The 13,047-nt window shown below is 53.7% G+C and overlaps 1 protein-coding gene across 1 annotated transcript in view; it reads left to right on the forward strand.

Annotated features, from left to right (window-relative positions):
* COL22A1 (collagen type XXII alpha 1 chain) overlaps window positions 1-13,047 on the forward strand; it is a 233,432-nt gene that overhangs the window by 123,189 nt on the left and 97,196 nt on the right. The window contains exons 23-26 of the mRNA XM_022555244.2: window positions 8,388-8,441; window positions 9,091-9,144; window positions 10,389-10,442; window positions 11,392-11,445. Of these exons, the coding sequence (XP_022410952.1) occupies window positions 8,388-8,441; window positions 9,091-9,144; window positions 10,389-10,442; window positions 11,392-11,445 (216 nt within the window). The remainder of the gene's footprint in view (window positions 1-8,387; window positions 8,442-9,090; window positions 9,145-10,388; window positions 10,443-11,391; window positions 11,446-13,047) is intronic.

A 13,047-nucleotide genomic window follows, 5' to 3' on the forward strand; every position in this document is an offset into this window, starting at 1 on the left:
GAGTCTGACAATCCTCTGAGCTGAGTCCTGGGAGAGGGGTATTCAGAGCTCTGGTTCTGGGGGAGAGGTCGTCAGCCTCTCTCGGGCCCAGAGGAGGGTCCCTACGCTGATATGGAAAATCAAGGTTGGCTCTGTTGCAGCAGAAACTAAGTCATATGGCTTCCTGCTCTGATGAGAAGAGGGCAGAGGGCACATATGTTTAGTTTCTGCTCTTGTCAAACACTCTCCTTGGTGTTCATATATAATCGTGTATGTAACCACCTGTAATAACCACCTGTGAGAAAGCAATGCTTAGTCCATTTACAGTCTAAAGAAATTGAGCTCAGAGTTTAATTAGCCTTGCTTGTAACGGGAAGAGCCAGCACTGCAGCCTCAGAGTGAGCCAAGCCCCAGGGCGGCTGGCATTCTAGAAGATGCTTTTGGTGCCTCTTTCAAGATGAAAATTTTCACCTGCTGGAATGTTTTAGACTCAGTATACACATTCTACGTGGTAGCTCCTGTATCCTGGAAGCCTAGGAAAAGTGGAAATCTGTGTCTGGTCTGGGCAACTGTTTATGCAAAGACGGTGCTGCAGTCAGGATGGCAGGAAGCCTCTTGAGTTGGTGGGAACACAGCCAGGGAAGGGGCCAACCCCAGACGGCCGAGTGGGTTCAACGTCCTGGGCCTCTACACAGGAACCCCCCTGAGGGGGGCAGTCATTGTGCCCCTGGAGTTACATACTGAGAGAAGGACTCACAATCCGGAACAACTTCCGGAAAAAGCAAACATTACCAAGTCACGCAGGGAGTGTGATTGCCGTGCTAATTTATGCAAGTAATTTTCATTCATCTTCAAATTCCATGCAGTTTTATAAATCTACTCCAATTGGAACTTGGTGGTTATTAGGAATAGTTATTTGCCATTCCGTTATTAATAACGATAATTGGGTTAATTGGTTATTTATACATCGTCACTGGAACCACTGAGCGCATTAAGTAGCTGTTTAGGAGCCATCGTATTGAGGAGGATCAAACGTTCTATTAATAATAATTAGACTTATTGGTTAATTGATAGAGTCATTAAATAGTTTTTTTATTAGTAATAATTAAAGCAGTTATTTTGTTGTTAACATTTAGATCTATTGGCTCATTTGTCACTCTCTTTCATAATTAGATGAATGGGTTATTTAGGTATTTTTATTGATGATAAAAAGAGAAGAGGGTGAAAACCTCCCATGAGCTGAGCTGGTGTCACGCACACCTTCGTTAATCCAGCCATACGAGGCCACCCCTCTTTTTTTATCACTCTCTCCTGTCTGCGTTTAATTCTGCAGCAGCCCTTCCCCGAGCTGCAGCCCCTGCGCAACTCCACCCGGTGCCTCAGACACTCGTATCGAACACTCAGCCTTCTTCAGCAGGACGGCTGGTGCCCGCCCCGTCCAGGTGCGCTCCCCGCCGCAGTGTCCCCGCCTCGGCAAAGGGCCCCATCACCTATCCAGTCCTTCAGGGTCGTCCTCGTCCCTTCGCTCCACACACCCGACCTGCTGTGGAGTCTTGTCCACTTCTCCTTCCAAACACAACCAAGTCAGATGGGCTCTCGCTGTCCCGATTCTAAAGCCCAGAGCCCAGCCATCCTGGCCCCCAACCCTGAAGCAACGCACCTGCCTCCCAGCTGCCCCCTCCCACCGCGGCACCCCACCACCTTCCCCGGGGCCCTGTCCCCGTCCCCTGCTCACTTCACTCCTTCACACTGACCCCGTCGGTCCTGCCGACGCACGGCAGGCCCCTGAACCCAGTCTCAGGCCCCTGAACCCACTGTTCTCCCTTCCCCGGACTTTCTGGCCACTCAGTCCTCAGCTTAAACGTGGCCCCTTCTGCGGGGCCTGCCTTGACCAGCCCCAGCTAGGACAGCCCCTCAGTTACAGTCATGCTGACTTCATCCCTAGGACTTCCAGTCTCAAAATTGTCTCTTCACTTGCTTCCGCACTTGTTATCTCTGTCATCGCAGCCCCCTCACCAGCTTCTAACACCTCCAGGGCCTGACAAGCCACATCCTGCATCCTGGCTTGTGGGAGCGCCCTGTGCAGAGCGGGCGGTGGCCCAGGACTTGAGGGATCCGCCTACCCCCCGCCACCTCCCTCCTCCTCGTTTCTACCTCCACTCCTAATACTCTTTCCTCGGTAAACGGTGATTGAACATCGTCCCTGTGCCCTGCGAATAAAATGCTGAACAAAACCAGACACGGTCTCTGCCCTCCTGGGCCTTAAAATCCAGTGGGAAAATGCTGGACGCTCCCTGTTTCTGTTTTTTGAAGTTATTTCCCACTCTTCATACTTTATCCCTAAAGCTTGGGAGAAAATTTAGCAGTCAATTTGTCCAATTTTTACAGCTGCTTTTTAAAAATAAAAGCCACACGTATGAACTAGACAAATGCAAAGCTCCCCTGGTTGACGTACAGGTGGGAGCTCAGGAGAGTCTCCCTCAAAACACGCACACAGGACGTGCCTCCGAACACAAGTCCTCGGAACCCTGGTTTCCGCCTGGTCCGCGCACAACGTCTGCATCAGTGACGAGCGGAGGGTGACTTGCCTCTGGCTCCTCGGAGAGTCCCTGGCCGCACGGAGACCGGCCTTCAGTCTTGACTTCCCTTTAGCCACATTTCTTTCCTGAAACCCTAATAATATCATCACCTATGAAAGAGGCATAATAGTGCAGAGTCTTTGGCTTTCAAGCAGCTTTTTCAAAAAGTTTATTGAAGTGTAGTTGATGTACAGTGTTGTGTTAATTTCTGCTGTACAGCAAAGTGACTCAGTTACGTGTATACACATTCTTTTTCATATTCTTTTCCATTGTGGTTTATCCCAGGCTATTGACTACAGCTCCCTGTGCTGTACAGTAGGACCTTGTTGTTTATCCATCCTATACATAATAGTTTGCATCTGCTCACCCCAAACTCCCACTGCATCCTCCCCCCACCTTGGCAACTACACGTCTGTTTTCCATGTCTGTGAGTCTGTTTTGTAAATAAGTTCGTTCGTATCATTTTTTTTTAGATTCCACATGTAAGTGATGTCATATGATACTTGTCTTTGTCTGACTTACTTCACTTAGTGTGATAATTTCTAGGTCCATCCATGTTGCTGCAAATGGTATTATTTCATTCTTTTTTATGACCCAGTAATATTCCATTGTATGTATGTACCACATCTTCATTATCCATTCATCTGTTGATGGACATTTAGGTTGTTTCCACGTCGTGGCTATGGTGAATAGTGAAGCTTGTAGCAAGCAGGGGTTTTTGTTTTGTTTTGTTTTGGTGAGAGGAAGGCAGCTTCGTGCCTAAAAATCCCAAAGCCAGTACATGCAGAACAAAATAGAAAATTCATAAATTGCTTTGATTTAGTAATGAGCCATCTAGTTTCATTTGGAAACTTACCAACTAAGTGACTCAAATGGCCTTTCTGTTTGGGGTTTTGTTTAACTTATTTTCAGGCGAAAGAGAAGATAAAGTGAGGGGACTAATTAAAGTCAACCAGAAGTCTGGGGGGTGGGGATTAGTCCCATCTAAACAGTAGCTGTTGCCCATCACTGGTAAGGTCCCCAAGGCCACTGGAAGATTCTGAAGTGCCATATGCACCGTCAGACAGCTGATGTTCCGCTCAGCTCTGTGGAGTGCGCTAGGATCCGGGAGATGCAAGCGCCTCACCAGAGCCTTCCACCAGTGGCATCACTGGGTCCGGCACTCTCTTCACGCCCCCAGCTACCCCATGGGAATCTCTCTCTAGTTGAGGCTCTGAAGGGCCTGTAACTCACATCCCAGACTAACCCCCCCCCACCCCCACCCCACATCTCTTCCTTCCCCTGCAGGCTTCCCCTGGAAAAGCCTCTCCTCCTTTTAGTGTCTCAGGTAGCATCCAACCCCCACCAGATGCTCACCTTTCACCGCTGAACTGCCGTGCAGACCTCCCCTGGTCTGCATCCCTCCCCGCCATCCACTTAACACTGGGCCCAGCCTCACTGGCGTCTTGCCTGCGCCATGGTTTCACTGTCTCCTGGTCTGTCTCTTCCAGGATTCCTTCTCCCTAGTGATCCTGAGGACAGCAGAATGTCTTCCTAAGCACAGACCTGACTGTGTCTGTCTCTAGAACACCTCTGTTATTTTGAGCTGCCTCAAAGACAAAGCCGGACTTTTCAGACCCCAGACTTGCGGCCTAGTTTTAGGGGCCTCTGCTTCCTGTTCTTACTGGGCATCCCAGTCATGCCGAGCCGCCTGTTCCCCTTTATCCTGCTCCGTCCACGTGTGGTGCCCGCCCTCTTCGACCCCACCTCGTTTGCCAAGGCCCCACCTTGCCCTCCAAGACGAAACTCACCCTCTGAGGTGCATCCCCGATTTCCCCACTATGTCTTTATTTGATTTCTGTGCATTTAGAGCATCTTTCTTCTTTGTTGTCATTTTCTATATTTTTAATTAGATTCAACAAATACCTCATGAGTTCTTCCACGTGCCAGGACCCAGGGGTTTGCTACAAAAACTCCGAAAAGAAAGTATTATTGTGCCTACTCCTCTGTATGCTTAGAAACCAGGCTTTGGATAAACCAAATACTTTGCCTCGAGTCAAACAGCTGCTCGGAATTTAACCATCTGCCTTTGATGCCAAGCCCACGGCTTTCCCAGGAGGTCACGGGCTTGCGTTTTATTTACTCTGCAAGACTGCAGTCTTCTGGAAGGGAGGGCTGGGTCACCTGGAGATCCGGAGGGAACACGGAAGGTGCCCGATACGTGTAGACTGGAGGAAGGACCTCCACCCCCGCCATCTGGATCTCCGGGAGCCGCCTCTCCAGCGGCCCCAGGACTCTGCAGAGGCCTCTGATGGAAGGACCGAAGCGTCTGCCTGCTCGCTCCCCACTCCCCGCGCCCCTCCGTGGCGTCAGCGGGTGCTGCCAGCATCCTGCCGCCCACCGACACCTCGTCTTCCACCCGGGGCTCCTGTGCCCCCAGACTCCACGATGCTTCTCACTCATGAACATGCTGCCCTTTTGCTGGTGGTGACAGATGCGAGGTTTCCTTGCCTCTGAAGCCTCCTGGGGGAGGGAGAACATTCTCTAGAACATTTGCACATGCAGGCCGTGAGAGGACGGAGGCTGCCACATAGCCTGGGACAATTGGGGTGCACGTTATGGGGCATGCACCCCACTGCTCTGTTCCCTCAGCGACCAGGCCCGGACCTCTTGTCCTCCTGCATCGTCATGTTCAATCTTGGGGCTGTAGGACTCATACCCCCATTGCAGAGCACGGGGAAGTGGACCTCCGCAAGGCCAGGAGCTTGCCACGTGGATAGGAGGCAGCATATCTGGGGTTCCACTCGCACCCTTGACGATCAGCTCCTGCAGCGTGTGGACCCTGAGTGCCGGGGCTCACAGCCAGGGAGTCAGGGACCACCGAGGTCATGGCGCCCTGTGTGTAGAGACCTCGGAGAAGGCCAGGCGTATGATAGGTGCCCTAAAATTCCAGTTTGCTCCCTCCTGGCTGAGAATGCCAGGTGTAGATGGCTGATGGGCCTGTGCACCCACATACCCCCAGCACTCCCTGCCCCTGGCTTGCAGAGGCGCTGGTATCAGAAACAAACGGAGTTTCGCTGGAGCTGAGTCCACTCTGACCTGGCAGGGCTGGACGCAGCCTTCCTGGGAGGAAGGTGTACGCTGTGCCGTGTGATGGCCACAGTGTGGCCCCGGGGCAGCGCCCCCGGGGCAGCGCCCACGGGGCAGGCTGGCTCTAATGGAATCCTGACTGCTGTCCACCCCTCACCCCAACATTTCCCGCTGGGACTTGCAGGGCGCCCCCGGCCGGCTGGAAAGGAAGCCACGGCCGCTGGCCAGCCCCTTGTGTGGCCGCGTCTGGAGCGGCTGTCCCACTCCCTCCAGCGCCGCCTCTTTGTAAGGCCCTCGCGGTGGTTATTTGCTGGCCGTGTGGGGTTCTGCTCTCGGCCCTGAGCTGGAAGCATCAAACAGGCAGCTAGCCATTAACCCGTACCGCACGCAGAGAAGCGACCCAGGTGCTGTGGCCCTACGAAGGTGGCGGACTCGGAAATCACAGAGCTGGACTTGAAAGCCCCAAGTTCATTTAACGCGCAGACAGTCTTTTAGGAGATGAGGCTGTTTAAGGGTGGACTGGCTGTGGCGGGCGGGGAGCTTGGCAGACGCTTCACAAGGGAGGGGGTGAAGGACCAGGGACACTGTGCTGGATGCCACCGTGTCTAATGCCGGTTCCCTTTCCTCCAGGTTCCAGTTCCTCATCTTCAAAACGGGATGAACAGGGCCTGCCTGAAAGGATTAGCATGAGGATTAAGATGAGGTGAAATGCGTGTAGCTCAGGGCAGAGTAAACCCTAAATGGAGGGTGCTGCCCCCTCGGCCTTCTACACCTGTGTTTCCTGCTCCCTCCTTGCAAGGGTCCCTGCTGGAACCCTGGGCTTGTAGTATTAGCAGCAGTGAGGATGGTAGTTAGGGTGCTGCATGGAGTTGGTCCAGACAGGTAATTCTCAGACCTGGCTGCTCTCCACAGGTACCTGGGGAGTGTTCCAAAGTCATTGGCCCCTGAAATTTGTCCCAGACCTGTGCCTTAGAGTCCAGTCAAGGGGCCTGTTTACCTGTATTTACGATGAGCTTCCCAGGTGGTTCTTCAGCAGCTGGACTGCTCAGGATCCACTGGAGACGATGGCTGTGTGACCTCAGATGGGGCCCTTACCCTCTCTGAGCCTCAGTTTTCTTTCTTGTTAAACAAGGTTTAATTTCCAGTAGAGGATCCCTAGAGATCTGTCTACCCTAACGTGCTGTGAGAGTGAAACAAACAAACGGCAGCAGCCCGCAGGGACGTTTGCAGGAGACTGAGGAGGAAGGGGAAACAAGGTCAGAGTCATAAGCGGGTCAGGAGGCCAGCTTCCTGGAACGATCACTTTGAAAGAGGCCAGTGCATTCCAGGGGCCGTCAGCATCACGGGGAGTGTAAGGAGGGATGAAAGCTAAGTGTATCCCATTTGCTCTCAGAGATAGCTGCCTGAGGGGAGAAGGGGCCTTGGATGAGTTCCGTGGGGTTGAGGTTGCTGTGAGAGCCTCAGAGGTCAGGGCGGTGTAAAAAGGTCAACTGGAACATGCCATATGGAGAGGTGGGTCCTGGGAGTGCCACCTGCAGGGCTCCTGCTCTGCCGGGAGGTGAGCGGAGCTGAGCTGGAGCAGATGCAGGCGGAGCAGGACTGAGCCACGATAGGGGGGAGGTCACCAGCCTTCCTTGGTGCCCTCCCCCACCTCTGCCCTCATCCATTAGGGAGACCCTGCATCTGTACCCACCTGGGCCACTGTCCAGCTCTGCCTGGCCATTCAGTTGCTCCAGCCCCAAGCAGATGTCTCCTAATAAAAGTAGACGTTATCCCCAAAGGCTCTCCAGCACTGAGTGAGCTACGTAGAAAACTAGGTCCAGGTGCCATCAAAAAGTTCTCTTCTGTAAACGTCGCCGTTCTCTGCCCTTTGTTGACTCACCAGCGCCCCCAGAGGGAGAAAAGGGAACTGTCCACGGAAGTGGTAACCTTGGCCATTTTTTAGTATTTATCGTTCTCCAGTGGCGATGTATTGTTCTCTCGGAATGCACAGCGCTCTCCTCAGCTGTGTGCAATGCAGTTGACTTCTCTAAACGCTTACTGAGCACTTGCTCTATTCCAAGCCCTGGGCTTGTTGCTGTGCAAGATGAGATGCGGGGGGCAGCAAGAGGGGGGCTCTGCCTTCGGGGGCCCGGGGGTCAGATGAGAACTGTTGCACTGGCCTTCGGCTTGGGGGAGGGAGCGATTAATTCTGCCTGGGGAATTGCAGGAAATTTCAGAAAGGTGGAGACATCCATCCGAGCAGCGAGACAGGGGAGGGAGGGCGTATTTGGAGAGACACCTGGACAAACAAAGGCCAGAGGCGAGGCGCATCTCCTAGAACGTGTGTAGTGGAGAGAGAGAGAGTTTGAACAGATCTCTTGATTCACCCCAGGTGATTCGATGCTGAATAATGCTTGGGAACCACTGTTCTAGAAGCTTTTTGTTTAATGGGTTAACCCATCGTGTGTGTGTGTGTTCACGCACGTACGTATTTATTTTAAATGCTCACATATTTTAAATATGTATTGGAATGGATGATATAACAGACAGTTATATTATCCCACCAGCCAGACAGTACACACGTTACCATTTTGCAAATTTTACTTCAGACCTTCTCTTTTTGCTCTCGTTACTTTTTGTTGAAACAATGCAGTATTTCAAGTAAAGCGGCGGAACCCCCCTTCACTGGTCCCCATCCCTCTCCCCTCTCAGAGGACAGTGTCACCAGGAGGCTGCTCCACGCACGTTTGTAACCCAGGCTGTGCTCTTTCTCTGCAGGGCCCCCCAGGACCACCTGGCGTCCCAGGCCCCCCTGGACCTGGAGGCCCCCCGGTGAGATTGGTTTTGATTTTCTCTCCCCAGGGCACTTAGATGGAGGGTTCGTGGCCCTGGGAGCCGGGGACATTGTGGTGTAGAGCCACATGTTCACTCTTTGTCTGAGAGCAGAGCAAAGGCATGAGCAAGGAGGGCCCCCCCAGCAGCCGGCCCTGCAGCCCCTTTGATTGGAAATAGCATCTGAGTTACACAGCGCATCGTTGGCTGCTCCTAGAGATGCAGGGGGAGAGACACACTGGGCTGGGGTCATCCTTTTGAGGTCTTTCAGGAGCGTGTGGTTTGTCTCCCCTCCCGCATTTCAGGAGCCCTCTGGGAAAGTTCCCTGTAGGCCGAGCGGAGGGATGGGGTCCCGCTGGGTGGGGCAGAGGGAGGCGTTTCCACCCATCCCGCCAGGCAGGAATGAAGGTGCCGGTGGCCCCGACTGCAGACCAGACGAGCCCTGCGCCGGCCAGCCTTGGAGGTGTGACGATTCCACGTCACACCGTGGCCCACACCAAGGACAGCCAGATGCCCCCGAGCGGTATCCACCCCTGGGTGCCCTTGTCAGAGCTGGAGACCTGGGCTCCTGCCAGGAAAGGTGCTGGGAGAAGTGAGCTGATGCTCGGAAGAGGTCAGACTGAAGGTTCCCCTCTGGTTCCCTTTTCAGGGTTTGCCTGGAGAGATCGGCTTCCCAGGAAAACCTGGGCACCCTGGGCAGGCGGTGAGTGACAGAGCATCCCTCCCTGCACTGCCCCGTCTCCCCCATCCTCTGTGAAGGGAGTGGCCAGGCCCTTTCAGCTGCCACCCGGGCCGCTTTCCAGCAGGTGACGCTCCGTGCCCTTTCCTCCCTGTCGGCAGGACCAGGACCCTGGTACTCAGCCTGCCTTCTTCCTTCCGTGGTGCCTGTCACGTATGTGCTCTGTCTCCTGGGGCCGCTCCCCCATGGCCCCAGCCGGAATGCAGACTGGAGCACCCTCTCCCTAGGCCGCCGCCTGTGCTCTTGTAACTCAAAGGGACGTTCAAAAGTCCTTTGTTGTTTAAAGTGTGGCTTCTCGTCTGTAGGGCCACTGCCAGAGGGTCGCAGAAGTGATGGAGGAGGAGACGTGAGACATGGTCCAGGGTGCAGCAGAGCTCTTCCTGTCACTGTGCCGATGGTGCTGCTTCTTTCCCAGCCAAAAAGATCCTAGGGATCTGGGCCTTCTCCTTCCTTTTAAGTCCTGAGGGTAGAGCTCATCAGACCTTAATGTCTCCACACAAGGAAGTGGGTGCAGACTGAAGCTGGGTGTCTCCTGCCGTTTTGGCCTGTAGCTCTTCAGGGCAGGATGGTAGGCGTGGCCTTGAGCTTCCGACACCATGTGACCATGATGGGCCCTCCCAGGCCTGGTGATGGCCCTCAGGAGGCCTCTGCTCGTCCGGAAGGCATTTCCTTACCGCTGGTTCTCTGATGGGGCCAGCAGAGGAGGGGAAGGCTGTGGATACAGAAAGCCTGTGCGACCCACAGAGCTGACGGGGGGTCGGGACGCTGGAGAAAGGTGACAGAGGGAAATCCGACTGTGGAGCACACAGTGGTTGTCCCCTTGTCCCTGGACCACAGTTCCATTGGTGGCTGTAGATGAAGGGACGTGATTGCTGGATGCCAGCGTGCTCGGCCCCGTTGAGCTCCAGGTACCAGGCCTAAGGCTCTCGATGTAAATTCAGGGCCGTGACGCCCACTCTCAGGCGAACGGGTCCAAACCTGGAACGCGTGGTTAACTGTCACCCACAGACGTTCCTGGACACGTGGTCCACACAGTTTCACCCACAGACACTTGACAGCAGCGAGAGCGCCACCGGAGAGCTGGAACACAGGTCCAGTCCTGCGTGTCTCGCCCACCGTGCTGACCAGCTTCCGGCGGCAGCAACTCAGTGCAACGCTTCCCTAACCGTGCCTTTCATGTTGGTCTGTTTTTCTCCCTCTTGGCGCAGGGACCTCCTGGAAAGGATGCGCTGAACGGACCCCCAGGCCTGCCAGGACCAAAGGTTGGTGCGAGTTTGGGAACCCAAAACACAGAAGCTAAAGAGATTTTTGATTGTTGGTTGCCTGGGCCTTGGATCACGTTTGGATTCCGAGTCATGCCGGGCTCGGAAATGTTCGGATTTCCAAGGTCAGATATGGGCGAGCCCCTTATTCCTACTTAGGTAACTGGGGAAGGATTTGGAGGCCTAGGACTTTAAAATTATTCTGTTAGAAATGTGTGTGTATTTTATTTGCAAGGAGAAAAGCCTTTCAGATACTCTTGCATAATAAGAGACTTCAGTTTAGAAAGTACTCTGGCGGGGCTCATTACAGTAAGATCATTAAGAAAAGAGTCAGAGGTTAGCTATCATAAAATCGGGAAGCAAGTTCACAGTCTACCCACTTCAGATGGACAATTAAAACACCATACAGCCAAAATGTTAACAAGTGAACTTCACCTTTTCATAACAGACATTAAGCTCAAGGGTGAATGTCAACCGTCCTCGAAAGGCAACTTTTGGATGTTATAGGAAAATTCATCATCCTTTTCCATAAGCAGACTTAGAAGCTTAACTTTTTCATGACGAGATATAGAATAAGTATGGATTCAACTTAATTTTATGGGCATTTCATGTAAATATTCTCCATCCTCCTCTCTCATCTTTCAAGACAAAAGATAAGGGCTAACCAAGTATTTTGTAGTCTCAAAAGCACTTAGGCAATATCTTGCCTACTCTACATCCCTCATTTCCATTCACTTATGTCTTTATAAATCAAAAGCAGAGCCGTTGAATATGGCATCTAGGAGGTGGTTTGAGCTGCGGTTTCTGGTCGCCGTGGTCACACACATTTGAAGAGGTTCAGTAACACCTAAGGCCCAGCAGTTTTCTTCCTTCCAGCCTGGACCTAGTCCTGAGGCTGTCTCCTCCAAGCCCAGCCCCTCCTGTTTACTTCCGTTTGTGTTCCTTACAGGGAGCCCTGGGAGACAGAGGGGCAGACGGTTTGCCCGGACAGCCTGGCCCGCGGGTAGGGACCCCTTCTCCATCACGTCTGTTATTCTAAACGGTGTGTTTCGGGCTGTGTATGAACCTCAGCTGACAGGGCCCAGCATCTGTATGAGCTGGAGTGTGGCAGGAAACAGCCGGGGTCATTGCAGAGGGGCTGTTTGAAAGGCCGAGGGCGGGGTCAGGGGGTCCATGGTGACACACCCTGGACTGGTGACAATGGATGCCACCCCTGGGGCAGAGGAGCAAGGGGGCAGTGCGTTCCTGGAACCCGGGAGCCGTGTAGCTGGAGGAGAGAGCCCCCGAGAGAGCGGGAGCCTTGAGAAGAAGGCCAGCATCGCTGCCTAGCTCGTCCTAGGAGGGAAGAGGCAAGGGGGTCAATACCCCCTCCTCTCTCTCTCTCTCCTGTCCCTTAAGCTTTTCCCTCCCTCCGATGCTCCCTGACCCCTACAGAAGCAAGGAAGCGCGGCTGGGCTCATCTGTAGAGTTCAGCATCTCAGATGTGGCCTGGGCTCAGGGTGCAGTGGGTACAGAAGAGAGAGGGCTGGACTCTGCGTGCGTGTGTATGTATGTGCGTGTGTGTGTGTCTGTATGTATATATGTGGTGTGGCGTGTGTGTATGCATGTGTGTGTGTATGTGGTGTGCCATGCATGTGTGTGTGTGTGTGTGGTGTGCCATGCATGTGTGTGCGTATCTGTATGTATATGTGTGGTGTGGCATGTGTGTGTATGGTGAACATATGTACGTGTGTGCGTATCTGTATGTATATGGGGCGTGTGTGGCGTGGGTGTGTACATGGTGTGTGTGTGTGCACAGCGCCTTGCTTCCGGAGAGGCGTGTGTGCACACAGCCAAGCGCATGGGGAGCCCTCTCCCTCCCGTCACAGGGCCTCCGAGTCTACTGGGTTAAGTGCTAGTTAAGGCGGTGACCCGCTCTCGGCCACCAGCTCCCACCCCTGGCCCACAGGCAGGCACCTGGCGGGCTCTCGGCGAGGGCTCACTGGATGGAGGGTGGGTCACAAACCGTCCAGCGAGGGCACAGCTGTGGCCTGGACTCACCTTGCTGGCCAGTGAAGGGCCGATTGGTAAATCCCGGGGCCCTGGGTTCCCTGCTGCCTCGCTTTTTCAAGGAACGAGCATTCTTCAGACCAGATGGAAACCACAGGTTATAATGCACCGAAGCTGTCTCAAGGACGCCCGCCGGCGGGATTCAGTGTGCAAAGAGTGCCCACCAGGAGCCTCCCGCCCGCCCTGGACCCCGGATTCTGATTATTGGCCCCTGCCCCCATCGGCACACAGCGAGCCACCACTGCCACCTGCGAGCACAGCGGCCCTTCGTGTTTTAAGACTCAACATTCATGTTTTAAAAAAACATGTATAATGATCCCCAGTGATTGATGTGTGACTTGCTGTGTTTTGTCACAGCATGGACAAAGCATGCATGCCCTGACCTAAGGTGCTGGTTAGGGGTGAATCACGTGGTCTTAGAAGCACCAAGGCCACCTTCCAGGGTCTGAGTGATTGGCTGAAATTCAGGCATTTCCCAGAAGTAACTTGCAGCATTTGCATCGCTCCCTGTTACTCTCCTTTTTGGACTCCGTGGGTTTTATGGAGTCCCCCGTAC

This window comes from Delphinapterus leucas, chromosome 17 (genome assembly GCF_059928025.1).
Source record: "Delphinapterus leucas isolate spDelLeu-1000000601 "Yukka" chromosome 17, BTC_Dleu_Yukka2, whole genome shotgun sequence".
Classification (NCBI taxonomy): Eukaryota; Metazoa; Chordata; class Mammalia; order Artiodactyla; family Monodontidae; genus Delphinapterus; species Delphinapterus leucas.